This window comes from Oreochromis aureus, linkage group 15 (genome assembly GCF_013358895.1).
Source record: "Oreochromis aureus strain Israel breed Guangdong linkage group 15, ZZ_aureus, whole genome shotgun sequence".
Classification (NCBI taxonomy): Eukaryota; Metazoa; Chordata; class Actinopteri; order Cichliformes; family Cichlidae; genus Oreochromis; species Oreochromis aureus.
This window is the reverse complement of record NC_052956.1, coordinates 22842248-22857150: the sequence shown is the minus strand read 5'-3', so window position 1 is coordinate 22857150 and position 14903 is coordinate 22842248. Positions and strand designations below refer to the sequence as shown.

Here is a 14903-nt window from a genome sequence, read left to right as displayed (position 1 = left end):
CATTGGAAATGAAAACCAGAGAGGGCTGTGAAATGTTGCTTCCTTTGTATCTTAAAGTCCAGTAAAGAGATCAGCTGTGTGTAGATTTTACTGTAGGTGTGAATCACCTGTAGGATCAGACTTGCTGCTGCATCCAGTCTCACTGGGTCACACTAGGATTAGAGCAGATAATGCTCAGCATATGGACAGGCTACTTTGAGTATATGGAGCAGGCAGCGTAGTTACAGACTAAAGGAACAATTACTGATTAGTTTTATATTTTTTCAATCAGTTCTGTTTATGTTTACTTGTATTCCATTTACAGTATTAGAGGAAGAACCCATACAATCTGATAATCCCCATTAAGGTAGGGCTTGGCGACTGTGGTGAGGAAGAACACGGTTTTATCCAGGTCTCCCATAAGCTCAGGGAGGCACAACCATCTGTTGTGACCAAAGAAAGAGGATTGTAGATAAAATATAAAATCCATGAGAGAGTGGCCAAACATTAGTCACATACAGTAGTGGCATATTAGCAGCAGGAGTAAAAAGAAAAAAAAGGAAATCCTCAGTGCATCATGGAAAGTATTGCAGCACCCTGAGCATACAACAGCATAAATATCACGTGAGTCAAGCGTGCCTGCTCCAGCCCTGCTTTAGACAAAGTAGATTCAAATCTAAAAAGTAGAGGGTGTGTCTAGCTCCCAAACTGAGCTGTTTCCACGGGAGAGTAGCCTGACAGGCCGTGTTTCTAGGAACCACAGACTTTATGGTACTGAGAGGTCTCACAAGGAGCCCGGATCACATATGAAAATAACTCACTCATCTAATTTGGCAGAAATTAGAAACAGATTCTGAAAAAGTCTAACATCCAGAAACATTTAAATGATCTCGCGTTATTTTTTTGTTACAGATTAAAGAGAAGGTGATTTAGTAACGAAACTGACTCGTTTTGACTTCCTAGCAGAGCATTTTCGTTACTAAGTGTCGCATCAGAGCTTCCACGGTTACCATTCACACATACGCCCAGACAGGCAGCACTACTAGATACTACAAGCTCATGCTGCTCTGCTATTGGTTCATCGCTATCGAAAGGCTTCGTGTCAGAGTCGGCTTAAAAGGTAGAGAGACGTATTGAAACCACCAGACAGGGAGAGAGAGAGAGAGAATCAAGTGTGTCAGACCGGGAGCAGCACGCTGTTTGACAGAAGCCGGGTATTGTTTTCAAAGGATTGCGACATGTTCGAGTATTTTCATATTTAGGGATGTGTAGTCTGCAGTTGTTCATATTTCAGTCATCTACAGCTCAGCCTTCTTTTTCACAGGTAACCAAATGAGGAAACCTCTCTGTTTCCTGCTCGGCTCGCCTCAGTCGATCATCTCTGGACTCAGCATCACACCAAAAGAGCAAAAGGCTGCGAACACGCATCATGGTCGCCGGTGAGCTCGTGCAGGAGCATCTGCGCGCGGGTACCGACGCACCTGACGACATCACGGTCGGCAGGAAGGAGCCGGAGGACGAGGAACGGCACGCGGAGCGGCCACACGGAGCGGCGCACGCGGGCGGGGCCGGGGAGACAGGCTCAAAGCGCGCGCAGGAGCTGGAGGAGGACAAGGAGGCTCCGCCTGATGAAAGAGAGGTGATGCTACCCAACGGAGGAGGAGGAGAAGGCGAGGCGGAGGAGGAAGAAGAGAAAAGGCTGGAGACCAGGGTGTACGCCCGCCGGTTCGCCGTGCTGGCCGTTTTCAGCCTGTACTCCCTCGTGAACGCCTTCCAGTGGATCCAGTACAGCATTATCACCAACGTGTTCAGGCAGTACTACGGGGTGACCAACGACAAGGTGGACTGGCTCTCCATCGTCTACATGGTGGCCTACGTGCCGCTCATCTTCCCCGCCACCTGGCTGCTGGACCGAAAGGGTCTGCGCTTAACGGCCCTGCTGGGCGCCGGCCTCAACTGCGCCGGCGCCTGGCTGAAATGCGCGAGCGTGAACCCCCAGCTGTTCGCAGTCACCGTCACCGCGCAGGTCATCTGCTCCGTGGCGCAGGTGTTCATCCTCGGCCTGCCTTCCCGCGTGGCCTCAGTGTGGTTCGGACCCCGAGAGGTTTCCACCGCGTGCGCCACGGCAGTACTCGGAAACCAGGTTAGCGCGTGCGCGTGTCACAGATTATTGATAGGTTAGGTTTGTGTGGAGTTTAGTGAGCAGACCGAGTCAGGGGGGAAGAGAGACGTGATTCTATTTTAGTGATCAGTTTTTACAGCAAATAAACAACAAACACAATAATAACAGCCAAGAATTCACTGACAATTATTGACCCCCCAAAAATTATTGTACCCACGAACGAATAGTCTAAATTCCAACATTTTCATTACTAGTAATAGAAAAATGAGAAAAACTAGGGACTCATGGAACATAATACTACTAATAAAATCTAAGAATAGGCCTATAGTAGATGAAAAATAATTCCTTAGCCACAGCCAACTAATGGACAACACTATCATCACCAGATCATCAGCTCTTTATATGCTCAGTTTAGCAATAGTAATATTTGTGTGAGTAAATAATCTCTTCTTCTCTCTCTTCCTGTGCCTTGTGTTTGTAGTTGGGGACAGCCATTGGCTTCTTGTTGCCTCCTGTTTTGGTTCCTAACACCCCTGATAATGTTGAACTCACAGGTCACAACATCATGATTATGTTCTACGGTACAGCTGCCGTCTCCACGGTCCTCTTCGTCCTGGCAGTGATAGGTACACATTTAATATCACACAGTCGCACGCTGGCTTACATTATGCAAAGCAGCATAGGTTTTCTTGATACTGCCAAATGTTTCAGTTGCCAGGGAGTGGTGCTCAGACTCAGACTTCTGTTGTGTACATGTTGACAGAGGCTTGCAGGTACAAAAGAACACTGGCACACCTCTGCTTCCTGGTACACAGGTGTGCAAGTGTGCTTTTGCACATCTAAGGGCCAGGTTGTCTTCCTGAGACTAAGAATATTGTAAATATTCTCAAAAACACTAAGCATCCAGTTCAGGATCATGAATTTGGGTTTGAGATTGAGATTCTGCATCATTCTGTAAAGTGGGGTAAATAGTAAGTGTCTTTAAATAGCTATGACACGGTATGTAAACACACAGTGTTGAAACTGCAGCTGGTTTAAAACGAGCCAATCAAGAGATGAGATATTACCCGAGTTCCATTGCAGTAATTTCAGGAACTCCTGGTTTTGGCAGCAGTTCAGTCATTTCAAACTGCTGAGGCAGCTGACTTCCTGAAACTACCTCAGACTCTATAACACATCTTTGAATTGAGTCAAAAATAATCTAAATAAATCATTTATCATTCAAAATGTGGGTTGTATGTATGCAGATGTGTAGTCATTACATTTGATACCACATATCAATCATTTTCTAACTTTTCTGGTTCTTGTATGCTCACAGAGGCTCTGATTTATTTTCTTCTCACATAAAAGGTCCATCACTTCACTCTTTCTGCCTTTTCCACAGTCATAAAAGACAGACCTCCTCTCCCTCCCAGTCAAGCACAGGCTGTCTTACCAGACTCCCCTCCTGAAGATTACTCCTACAAACAGTCCATCCTCAACCTGGTGAAGAATAAAGCCTTTGTCCTGCTCCTCATCACCTATGGTAAGTGTAAAACACCTGATTTTTACATTGTTTGTCTTTATTTTTGGTAACATTATGGAGACTCTTTCAGGTCAGCAGATCTAATAGATTAGCATTACTCAAAACAAACCCTGGCTACACTTCACTACTATACACTACTACGATCATTACCTCTGTTATCCTGACTTACGGCCTATGCTATTATAATCATGATGAATAGTAGCAACTTCTTCTCACCCACCATCATCACCTATACAGATTATCATTACAATGTCACAACCTTATCACTATAAAGTTACCCCAGATAGCAGCATTACCCATAGTACTGCTACACATATTTTCTTTCATTTGGTATGCTTTCCTTTTATGCTAAAATTACTCCTCTATGCACACCTCTATTTCTGCATTCTTAGAAAACAGCCGACCGCTGTCTCACATTTGATAAGCTTCATTAAACAAACAGTGTGGCACCAAGGTTGAATTTCATAACCTTTTTTTGCTAGTGTGTAAATTTCAAGATCCTTGGGGCGATTTGTTCTAAAGAGAGCAGCACTGGGCCACTTAAATAATAATAACTGGATATGCTAATGATAATTGGGATGGTCACTTCATCTTCTCTCCAGGTGATATTTGAAGAGTCATTGATAAAACAGGGTCTGAAAATCACTGAGGGTATAAATCACATCCTTTATAAAGAGTATGAGTTGATACCCTCAAGAAAAAGGTACATTGTATCAAACTGTACCTCTTAAATAGATCGAATTTTCATAAATAGATAAAAATGTTTCAGTGCCTTTCCTAATCAAATTCTCGAATAGTAAGAGGTGAAATTATAAATCAGTGCTTGTACTTGTGTGTTATCTTACATGATGTGTGTTCCTCATTTGTCCAAGACAATTTTCCCCTAAAGGAGACAACAATGGCTAATCTAATCTAACGCACACACACACACAGACACACACACGGGAAGTAATTGCAGTGCAGACAAACAGAGCTGTGCATTTAGTAATTTTCCATCAAATAAACATTAACTTCTAAAGTTGCAGCAATTCATTCTTGTGCTCTGTGAGTGAAATCAGTCTGAGGCCTCTCCATCAAGCACAAATTATGCATCCTACATGAGTCCTACTGCACTGGCAAGAGGACATTGTGGGCTTTGTAGTGATGCCACCTATCTGAGGGTTAGGCTAACAGATAACATATTTTCTACAATCATATCAGATTGTTTCTTTGATATGGGGTGCCTTAATTAAGTCTAGTAGGATTTCAGAAATATACATCAGTTTAACCCTTTTAAAACAAACCTTTTATTCCGTGTCCTTGGCAGTGGACGTGGAATAACTGACTTGCTAACTCTTGGTGTCAGCCTACGTCCCTCCTTCAGGAAGCTGAGGGAAGGGTGAGGTAGAAAGGATTTTACTCAGAATTGTAGAAAGGGAGTCAGACCTATTGTAGTCAGGAGGGGAGGTGGAGGAGGATAGAGATTAGAGCAAGACGGTGAAAGTGCAGAGGAGGCCGTACGAGTTATTGCAGAGCTTGAGCAGGGAAAAAGTGACAGCACCGTTATGGGTAAGAAGCAATGTGTAACCCAGGGCTTTAAAGCTTTTTGGGATTACAATGTGTACACATACACACACACACACACACACATAAATGTAGAATGCATAATGAGCTAAAATTTAGATTTTGTTAAAAACTTTTTTTGATTTCTATCATTAGTAATACATTTGCTAAAAGTACATTAAAGTTTGGCTCTAAGGGGAAAACAATAATGCCCTCTGGAAGGTGAGACCTCTCTTAAGCAGACTGCAACAGGACTACATCAGTCTGCTGAGACTGTGGTGTAGCTGAGCAGATGCTTCCCTTCACAGGCCAGTGTATGTTAGACTGAAGTTGTGGGATTTGGTTTGTCTGGCACAAAGTGGAGAACAGGACACAACACTTCCTATCAATAATAAACTTCAGGTATCGTCATTTCCTCAAAAGTTAGTATTCCCTCCTCTGAGCTTTCCTGTTTTGCTGTCTGGCCCTCCTCTACCTCGTCTCCTGACAGCACTAAGTCTGAGTCCTCTTTCACAATTCTGAGTGAAATCCTTTCTGCCTCACTCATATCACTCTGTCATGTCACATATGATCAGTGGGTGATGTGACCTAACAACCCTAATGATAATTAGGCGTGCAGAATGAAGTTTAAGCTAAAACGTCTTTGTTAAAATCATGTTTTAGTCTTCAGACATGTTACCTTCAACAACTGTTGAATGTCCATGAAATAAAAATACATTTTACCAGAAACCCACACAAAAATGAAAACAGTATCATTACATTATACCATTCTGTAGTCAAGCAAGACCAGATGTCCTTTACATACGACTAAAAATAAATATATTTTTTTTATTTTGCTGTCACATATTTCTTTTAACCACAATACTTATATAAAAAAAATTAAATATCAAAAACTTCTCAGAGGTTCATGAAAGACGAGCTATAACGTCTGTTTACAGTACATCACTACTACTAATGCTACTTTTACTGTTTGGTTCTTATTTTAATGTCTGCTTTGATTGTTTGCATTCTTATACTTATTGTATATTATTTATAATTATAAACATCAAATTCAAGCTCAGTCATAATCCTCATGGATGAATTCAATTTTAAGCTAAATGCAAAACTGTGCTCACCTTTGCCTTTGTTGTCTGTCTGCAGGTATAATGACTGGCTCCTTCTACTCTGTCTCAACACTTCTCAACCAGATGATCATGGCCTGCTATGAGGTAAAATCATCCATCTGTCCCAGCTGAGACTGGGCATGATGACTCTGGAGAAGTTATGAATGTGTCACGGGGCCATTTTAGAGTTATCCATAGCACCCGGAGGAAAACCAAAGCAGGAACAGGGAGAACAAACAGACTCCACACAGAGAGGCCCCACAGAGCATGTGAGGCAGTTAGTGCTAACCGCTGTTACACATTACAGTACAATAATGTAGCAGACATCCATGGCTACAAACACTCATCACAATCAAGTTGATTTGATTCTGAAGAGGCTGTTATTAATAGTTAACATAATAATCGTTATTCTGAGCTCTTAGCTCATGACGATATTCACATAATTTTGTAATTTTGGTTCTGGTGTCATTAAACTGGTCAATGGATTGCTCACCAGTTTGATATAATAATAAACATCTTGATCTTGTGCAAACATTTTGATGTTTGCATTGTCTGAGACAATATCCCACTGGTTTGAAATTTCCATCTTACTTATTCTGATACTTTTGATGTTAAGAAGCTCTTTCATTTGGTAAAAGTGCTGGAAACTTGCAAATCAACATGCTTACTTACTTATTGGTAAGATAACTCAGTTTTATCATATAGCAAGATGTCAAGTAATACCACACAACCTGCATACTAAATGTATGCATGTTAATCTGGCTTTTTTTTAACTTAGGCTAGTAACTGTGATTCATCTTTTTCTGTTTTGATGCTTTTGAGACTTCAAAAAACACAGTAAAAGCCACCTAGAGACCGAAACTGGGGAGTCATGAATGTGAGACATAAATGTTTTTAAAAATAACCCAAACAATAACTGGTGACAGTCAACAAAGCTGAACATCTCTCCGCCTTGCATACAAGTGTCTAATATATATATCGATTTCCGACCTCTACAACACAGAACTCAATAGACTCTTTAAGCATAAAAAAACGCTTAAATTACACATAAAACCATCTGATATTGCACATTAATATCAGTATAATCCATTATTCTAAAATCAGCAGCTGCAGTTCTGCGTATACTGTATTTTGAGCCAAAGGGCAAAAGAAAGCCTTCAGTTCACTGTTTATCTTTGATTTGACCCTCATGTTCTTAAAGGTTATGATGAAAAGAACGCGAGTGTGGACACGATGTGGGTAAAATAGTGTCGTCATAGTGGAAAAGTGTTACTCTGTCAGCACATATGTGCACCAGCTGATCCACTTCGACCACTGTAAACCATGTTTGTGTCGTTTAGGTTGCTCTGGTGAATGTAAAATGTAGACAAAACAGGTGTTAGGAAACTGCAGAGTGGCTGGAGAGGCTGAGAGGGAGAAATATACAGAGAGGTTATTGAGAGAGCAAAGAACAGAGCAGCTTCAGATGGCTGCGATGGGACACGAGGTTATTGTCTGTGGCTCTGAGTTCATTAGCTGCTTTCATGCATGCCTGCATCCCACCATAAGACACACACACACACACACACACACACACACACACACACACACACACACACACACACACACACACACACACAGCTAAATCAACAGAGAGCAAGCTGATTCAGTCACTTTGAAAGACTCATGTCTTTCTTTCTCTGTCGCCCTCAGACACTGTACACACACTGAGTGACGGAAAAGCTGATGCTCATTCAGCTGCTGCTTGTCTCAGCAACACACACACACACACACACACACACACACACTGAGAGATCCTCAACCTTACATGACCTTATAAAACTCTTTGTCTCTTAGCTAAACTGTTAGATGACTTTGCAGTCCTCTCCCACCAGAAGCATTTTAAACCTCTGACCCCCCTCACCCCACCCTCCAATTAAGAGCCATCATACTGACAGAACATGTGACTATTTTTTAATCTCCACCTGTAACTGAGATACTGTATTCTCAGTTTAAAATGAGGCTAAAGCCCTTGAATCAGCTGCACTTCATTTCTGCACTGTGGCTCTTAGTGTAACCTCTCCTCTCCTCTCCTCTCCTCCCCTCTCCTCTCCTCTCCTCAGAACCAGGAGTTGAATGCTGGGAGAATCGGTTTGACTTTGGTTGTTGCCGGGATGGTCGGATCCATCCTCTGTGGCCTTTGGCTGGACCGCACAAAGTTGTACAAGTAAGCGACACTTACACACTTATGTATACAAGCTATAGATATAGTTTATATTATAGGTAGGTGTCAAAAACATGACCCATCATCCTGCAGGATAGTTTCTGGATGGCAGAATTGTAAGTGTATTTTGCACATCTTTAAGAACGGTAATCCATTAAAGGCAGAAAGACTTCCCAATAACAAAGACTTTACCTTTGGTCTGCCAAAGGACACCGAAGTAAGACTGTTAAACCGAGGAGCTGTGCCAATGTGTTTCTGAGATATATTACAAAAGGCTGATTGATTTAAGAACAACTGAGACATATTGCTGAAAACTGATTGTGCATGTTTTCAGAATTTACACTGAAAAGGAGGAAAAGTGTTTTTCAGCGGTTATTATTCACTGCTCTGGTGCTATGGCAGCCTCCATGGCTCACTGGACACTGCCATGGCAGCATTTGCTTGAATGAGAAGGTCTATTTCACATTCAGCACTTTTGAATGTGTTTGAGAACAGGCTCTGAACCAGTGGAGGGAGCATTTTAAGGTTGAGACAGGAAAAGGCCCTCCCCAGAGAGCTGACATACCATTACTAAAATATTATTGTGAACTGTAGCAGTAAGATTTCCCTTCCTGACAGCTAAGACCAGGCTGGATACTTCTGATCATATAGAGGGATGTCAGAGTTGTTTCACATGTCCGACACAAAGAGTGGTAATCCTTCAGCCAGGAGGATAGGTACAGTAAATTAAAGCGTCCAAACACCTGCCACTTTGGACATGATTCAGTTTCTGCAATTAAAGCTTTATTTTAATGTTTTCACATAGTTTTTGTCAGTTTGTTTTGGTCTGTGTGGGAAAAAACAGTTTTATATGCTGGGAAGTATTACAGACGCATGAAGGTTGTCTTTGTGCTTGGTGACCATAATCAAATGAGTACGGGGGCTCTCATGTTTGCGCTGTTGCTTTTTCACAGGATCACAACACTGATCGTGTACATCCTGTCGTTTGTGGGCATGTTGGTCTTCACCTTCACGCTGAACCTCAACAACATCCACTTGGTCTTTGTCACTGCTGGAGTCCTGGGGTAGGTCCAGCTGTTCTTAGAAGCATTAAAGAAATATATATACATACAATATATTTAGTGTTATAGTTATATTATTTAATAGCAACAACAAACAACAGGCTTTAGCTTCCTTTTAAACTGAGCATACAGATCTCAGTTACAAATTGATCAGCTGCTTTTCATTTTGCAGGCTCTGTTTCTGATGCTAGTACGTTAAATTGTTTGTTTGCAGGCCACACATCTTTCAGTGTTTTTTGTTGAAACACACCCCGCCCTTAGGCAGATACAAAGTCGATGTTTACATGTAAATACCAAATGAAAATACATATTCTTGTACATTTTGTGGATCAGGTCATTGGATTTTGTTTTGATTCTAAACCTCGTTTCTGTGACTTCTGTGTTTCAGGTTCTTCATGACAGGTTACTTGCCCCTGGGCTTTGAGTTTGGAGTGGAGATCACCTACCCTGAGTCTGAGGGAACATCATCAGGACTCCTCAATGCCTTTGCTCAGGTACTCCAGAAGCTGTGCAACACTTTCTCATACTTAAGGAGTGCTTTCTATTTGCACTGTGGGCCACATCTGCAGTGTAAGCACTACAGAAGAAAATGTTAAGATTGGACCTCTTTCACCAAACAGATTTTAATTCCTTTAATAATAAAACATTTTGGGTTTTTTTATCTGAAACATTTATTTAAAGAAGCTAAATATTCTTTTTCATTTTATACCTTTTGGCAACAGATTTTCCGCATCTTATTATCACTTTGCATGTGATCAGAGACTACTATGTTTTTTAAGGATGTAATGTACTTTATTAGCCTTCGTTGCTAACATGGTATGTGGGTGTTTACCTATGTTGCAGATATTTGGGATTATTTTCACTCTGATTCAGGGAAAACTGACCACAGACCATAATCCACTGGCTGGAAATCTCTTTCTCTGTGCCTGGATCTTCCTGGGAATAATTCTTACAGGTAAGCAGTGTGTGTGCGTGTGTGGGGTGTATATCGGTGTGACTATGTGCTCATTAGTGCACGGTAAATCAAATATTAGATTTCTAATGTTTTATCATGTTATGTTTTCAGCCTTAATCAAATCAGAACTGAAAAGACACAATGTGAACATGGGAGCAGACGCCAATCACCTGCAAGCGGTAAGTCCTTCCAGGAATGTTTAAACTAGATTAAACAATTTAGCTAAACAGTGAAATAAAATATTAGTATTATAAAATTTAACTTAATAAAGTCTGTTGAAAGTAGAGTCTTTATCTGGAAACAAACAAATGTAAGTTCACAAGCTTACAGAAAATGAAAATTATATTTTTATTGTAATGGCAGAAAAGTAGCAATAATTGATTGTAAATGGAAACCATTCACAGGCACCTTTTAAAATATGTCTTTTACATTATGTTGTTGGCTTTCTGTGTCCTATACGGCTGACTGTACTTAGTCTGAGTGTCTCTTTGTGTGATATTTTAAGGTGACCTTCAGAGGTGACAGATTCTTGAACCTTTCTCTACTTTCCCTGAACATTAAGTCTCTTTTTGTTTCTGTTCTGGCATTTAGCCTTGCAAATTGTCCTCTAAGCAGACAAGGCTTTAAAACGCTATCTTTTTACACATTATCTTGCTGCCAGCTGGTTGTTTCTAATGATTTTGCTTAAAACCCTTTAGACAAGCCAGGCCTTTAAATCTGTTTAAGGACTCTCCAGTCAGTTGATAGACCACCTTCCCACCATCCTGCTGAGTCGCAGTTGAAGTGCCCTTTAGAGACCTCAATTTATTCAGGCTCTCCTTCGTTGCCTTTATCAAATTTGACATTTTAAACAAATGTTTCACACATTCATTTGTAGGTTATGAGGTTACCACAATTTAATAAATGCCTCTGAATACAAAAACTAAACTAAAATAGCAAAAATAATGTCTCTGTCCAACTGTTCCTCTGCTTCAGGGGTCACAAGTAATGCCTGCATGTTTTTATTGGTGCCATCTGGTGGCAGTGTTAAGAATAACATTTTAGTAGGTGCTAAATAGAGCACAGGACTGTGCCAGCTTCAACCAGAACAGAGATTTAATCACACAAAATCTACATTTCATTTCTTTATTTATTTCACACATGGTTCAACAGTGTTTCGTTTCCTACATACAGATCCTCCTTCCCATTAATATAACACTGCACCCATGGGTGAAAAGGAGCAGGAAGAAGAATAAATTCTTGTTAGCACCTGCCCCCTATCTGCAATCTAATTATTCTTACAAGAGGGCGCCAACAACCCAAAAAACCCTCTAACATGTATCTTTATGTAACAATGCAAAACTAAACAACAAATCAGTATAATCAGCAATATACAGTACTACTAAATGGCAATGAACATTTTTCCTTCCACATTTAGCCCAAATTACTTTCATGTTCTTCATATTGATTTATCCTTTTAAGTATGTAACACATTTTAAAACGGTGCATGTTTGTAGAACTCTTGAGATTATCTTGAAGAGAATTCCATATTCTTATACCCTTAACTGTCGGACACATTTGCCTTTGTGTGTGGTCCTAGCAAACTGATGCTTAAAGTCAAACTTCCTCCTACTGTCCCCACTTCCTGAACACAATACAAACAAACTTTGTAACTTAAGAGGTAATGTATTATTTCTTGCCTTAAACATGAATAATAATGTCTGTAATTTCACTAAGTCTTCAAATTTCAACAATTTCGATTTTATAAACAGATTATTTGTATGTTCTCTATATTTAACATTATGAACCGTTCGTACCACTTTCTTCTGTAACAAGTATAGAGGATTTATATAAGTCGCATATGTATTCACACTTCAGCACAATAACTGAGATAGGGGAAAATTAGTGAGAAATATAAAATACGCATTGCCTTATAATCTAGTATATCGCTGACATTACCCAAAATATAAATATTTTTAAATATCTTTTTTCTAACAAGTTCAATATGAGATTTCCATTTTAATTTATCATCCAATACTACCCACAAAAAAACGGAGTTCAGTAACTCTCTCAATCGGAACTCCATGAATGGACAGAATTACTTCATCCTCTTTTACCCAATTTCCAAAGATCATAAATTTTGTTTTTGTCAAGTTCAAAGATAATTTGTTTACATCAAACCAGTTTTTCCATTTGAGAAACCATTAATTCAGCCAAGTCTTTCAATTTATCCCCAGCACAATAAAGATTTGTATCATCTGCAAACAAAACGAAATTTAACATTTTGGACACATCGCAAATATCATATATAAATTAAAAAGTTTTGGTCCCAAAACAGAACCTTGAGGAACCCCACATTCAATTTTCAGTCTTTCAAAGGAATTGTCTAAATAATGCACATACTGGGACTATTTTTGGGACCTATTTACATAAAGATAATGTGGATAATAAATTGCAGAAAGAGTAATGCTGGATTTGGATAAAACCCTGAATTGCCACATTTCTGAAATGAACATCTCAGAGAAGCCTAAAAGCATGACGAGAAGAGATGTAAATAAGGAAATATCTTATAGTTACAAGAGTCACGGGAGTAATTGTTTGGTGGGTTATTTGGCAGTTACTAGAAAAAGCCCAAAAAGAGATGTGTTCATCAAGTCTGATTAATTACATTACATTGAAAGCAGACATCAGTTCATTTTGATTTCTTGTTTGTGTCCTAGCTTACTACTGATTGTCCCGGAGACTTCCCTTCAGAAAAGAAATCCAACGGAGTCAAGATGGAGCCCTCAGTCAGCTTCTCTCGTGAAACCTCACTGTGACCTGCCAAGTCACCCAATCACAAACAAGTGAGACTATCTCCTTGCTCACCTGGGAAACAAGTTGGCATCAAATACCTACAGCAGTACCTGCTTTTTGTTGCCAAGCCTAATCTCCTCCTTAACAATTGGAAAGTTGAAGGCGCTGGGCGTGAGCCAGGTCTAATTAAACACAGCCACAATCTACAGGTGATTTAGGACAGGTGTCTCATGGATGGGATTGGTTAATGTTGTAACCAAGCTGCCTGACTCCTTTCAAAGCTCCTGGAAAGATTGTTGTAGACTGACATGCAGAAGACACTCCACTACACTTTACTTAGCTGTAAGTAAAGGATGGCACTCTAAGCTGGTTAGTGAAGGAAAACTGACTGGTTAACCCCCCCAGTTCCCAGACGACTGTCACACTGGTTCCTGTAAGGGGAAGCGAACAGAGCAATCCTGTTCAGTTTTATACTGTCACAGATGTTAGGCCACCATTTCCTGAGTTTACTTGAATTATTCTTTGATGCTCTACTCTAGATGTGAATCTCACTGTAAATATCTATTACATTTTTTTTACATGGCAGTAATCAAAAAGGTACTTTGACTCAGATTACCTCCTGGAATCTGTTTCAAACCTGCTTCAACAAAGAATACAGAACATGTTTACTGTTTTCTAAAAAGCAGCATGAATTTCAATAGACTGTATATAAAGGATGGATGTAGGCACTGTGACATCACCAACCCACATTTTGAAACCTCAGCATTAGCAATTTAGCAGCTGCCACATCATGTTTCTTTTAGAGTCAGAAGTGACCATATTTAGATGAGAGGGTGGGGTGCTAGCTAGGGCTCAGCTAACTTTCGTTAGCAAGCTGCATCCATAAAGTGCACAGGTCCACAAACACTGATCCTAAATAGTTCCAAGTAAAAGACTTCAAATTATGAAAATAATAATGAATATTTAAGCTTCACAGACAGCTTGGATGGGCTTTACCACACAGACAGCCAAAAGTCTTTCAAAAAGCATCGGCACAACGGAGACGTCAATTTAGGGAAGTTGGTTTAAAAGATTCAGTTCAATGAAATTTTATTTATACAGCACCTCAAGGCGCTTTATCTTCTAAGGTAGACCCTAAAATAATGCATACAAAGCGAAACCCAACAATCATATGACCCTCTATGAGCAAGCACTTTGGTGACAGTGGGAAGGAAAAACTCCCTTTTAACAGGAAGAAACCTCCAGCAGAACCAGGCTCAGGGAGGGGCGGGGCCATCTGCTGTGACCGGTTGAGGAGAGAGAAGGAAGACAGGATAAAAAGCATGTTGTGGAAGTGAGCCAGAGATTAATAACTAGTATGATTCAATGCAGAGAAGTCTATTTACACATAGTGAGTAAGAAGTGTGACTGAAGAAGAAACACTCAATGCATCATGGGAATCCCCCAGCAGCCTATGCCTATTGCAGCATAACTAAGGGAGGATTCAGGGTCATCTGATCCAGCCCTAACTATATGCTTTAGCAAAAAGGAAACTTTTAAGCCTAATCTTAAAAGTAGAGATAGTGCCTGTCTCCTGAATCCAAACTAGAAGCTGGTTCCATAGACGAGGGGCTTAGCAGGAAGCTACTTGCCTGTGTG

At 40.4% G+C, this 14903-nt stretch overlaps 1 protein-coding gene across 1 annotated transcript; it reads left to right on the top strand.

Moving 5' to 3' along the window:
- The first annotated feature begins 361 nt into the window (after positions 1-361).
- On the top strand, positions 362-14531 carry flvcr1 (FLVCR heme transporter 1). The gene is made up of 11 exons (XM_031751550.2): positions 362-1193; positions 1304-2122; positions 2583-2727; positions 3486-3626; positions 6309-6376; positions 8374-8477; positions 9428-9538; positions 9924-10029; positions 10379-10490; positions 10602-10669; positions 13190-14531. The coding sequence occupies exons 2-11, from the start codon at positions 1409-1411 to the stop codon at positions 13286-13288; spliced, it is 1668 nt and encodes a 555-aa protein (XP_031607410.2). The 5' UTR covers positions 362-1193; positions 1304-1408; the 3' UTR covers positions 13289-14531.
- Positions 14532-14903: the final 372 nt, after the last annotated feature.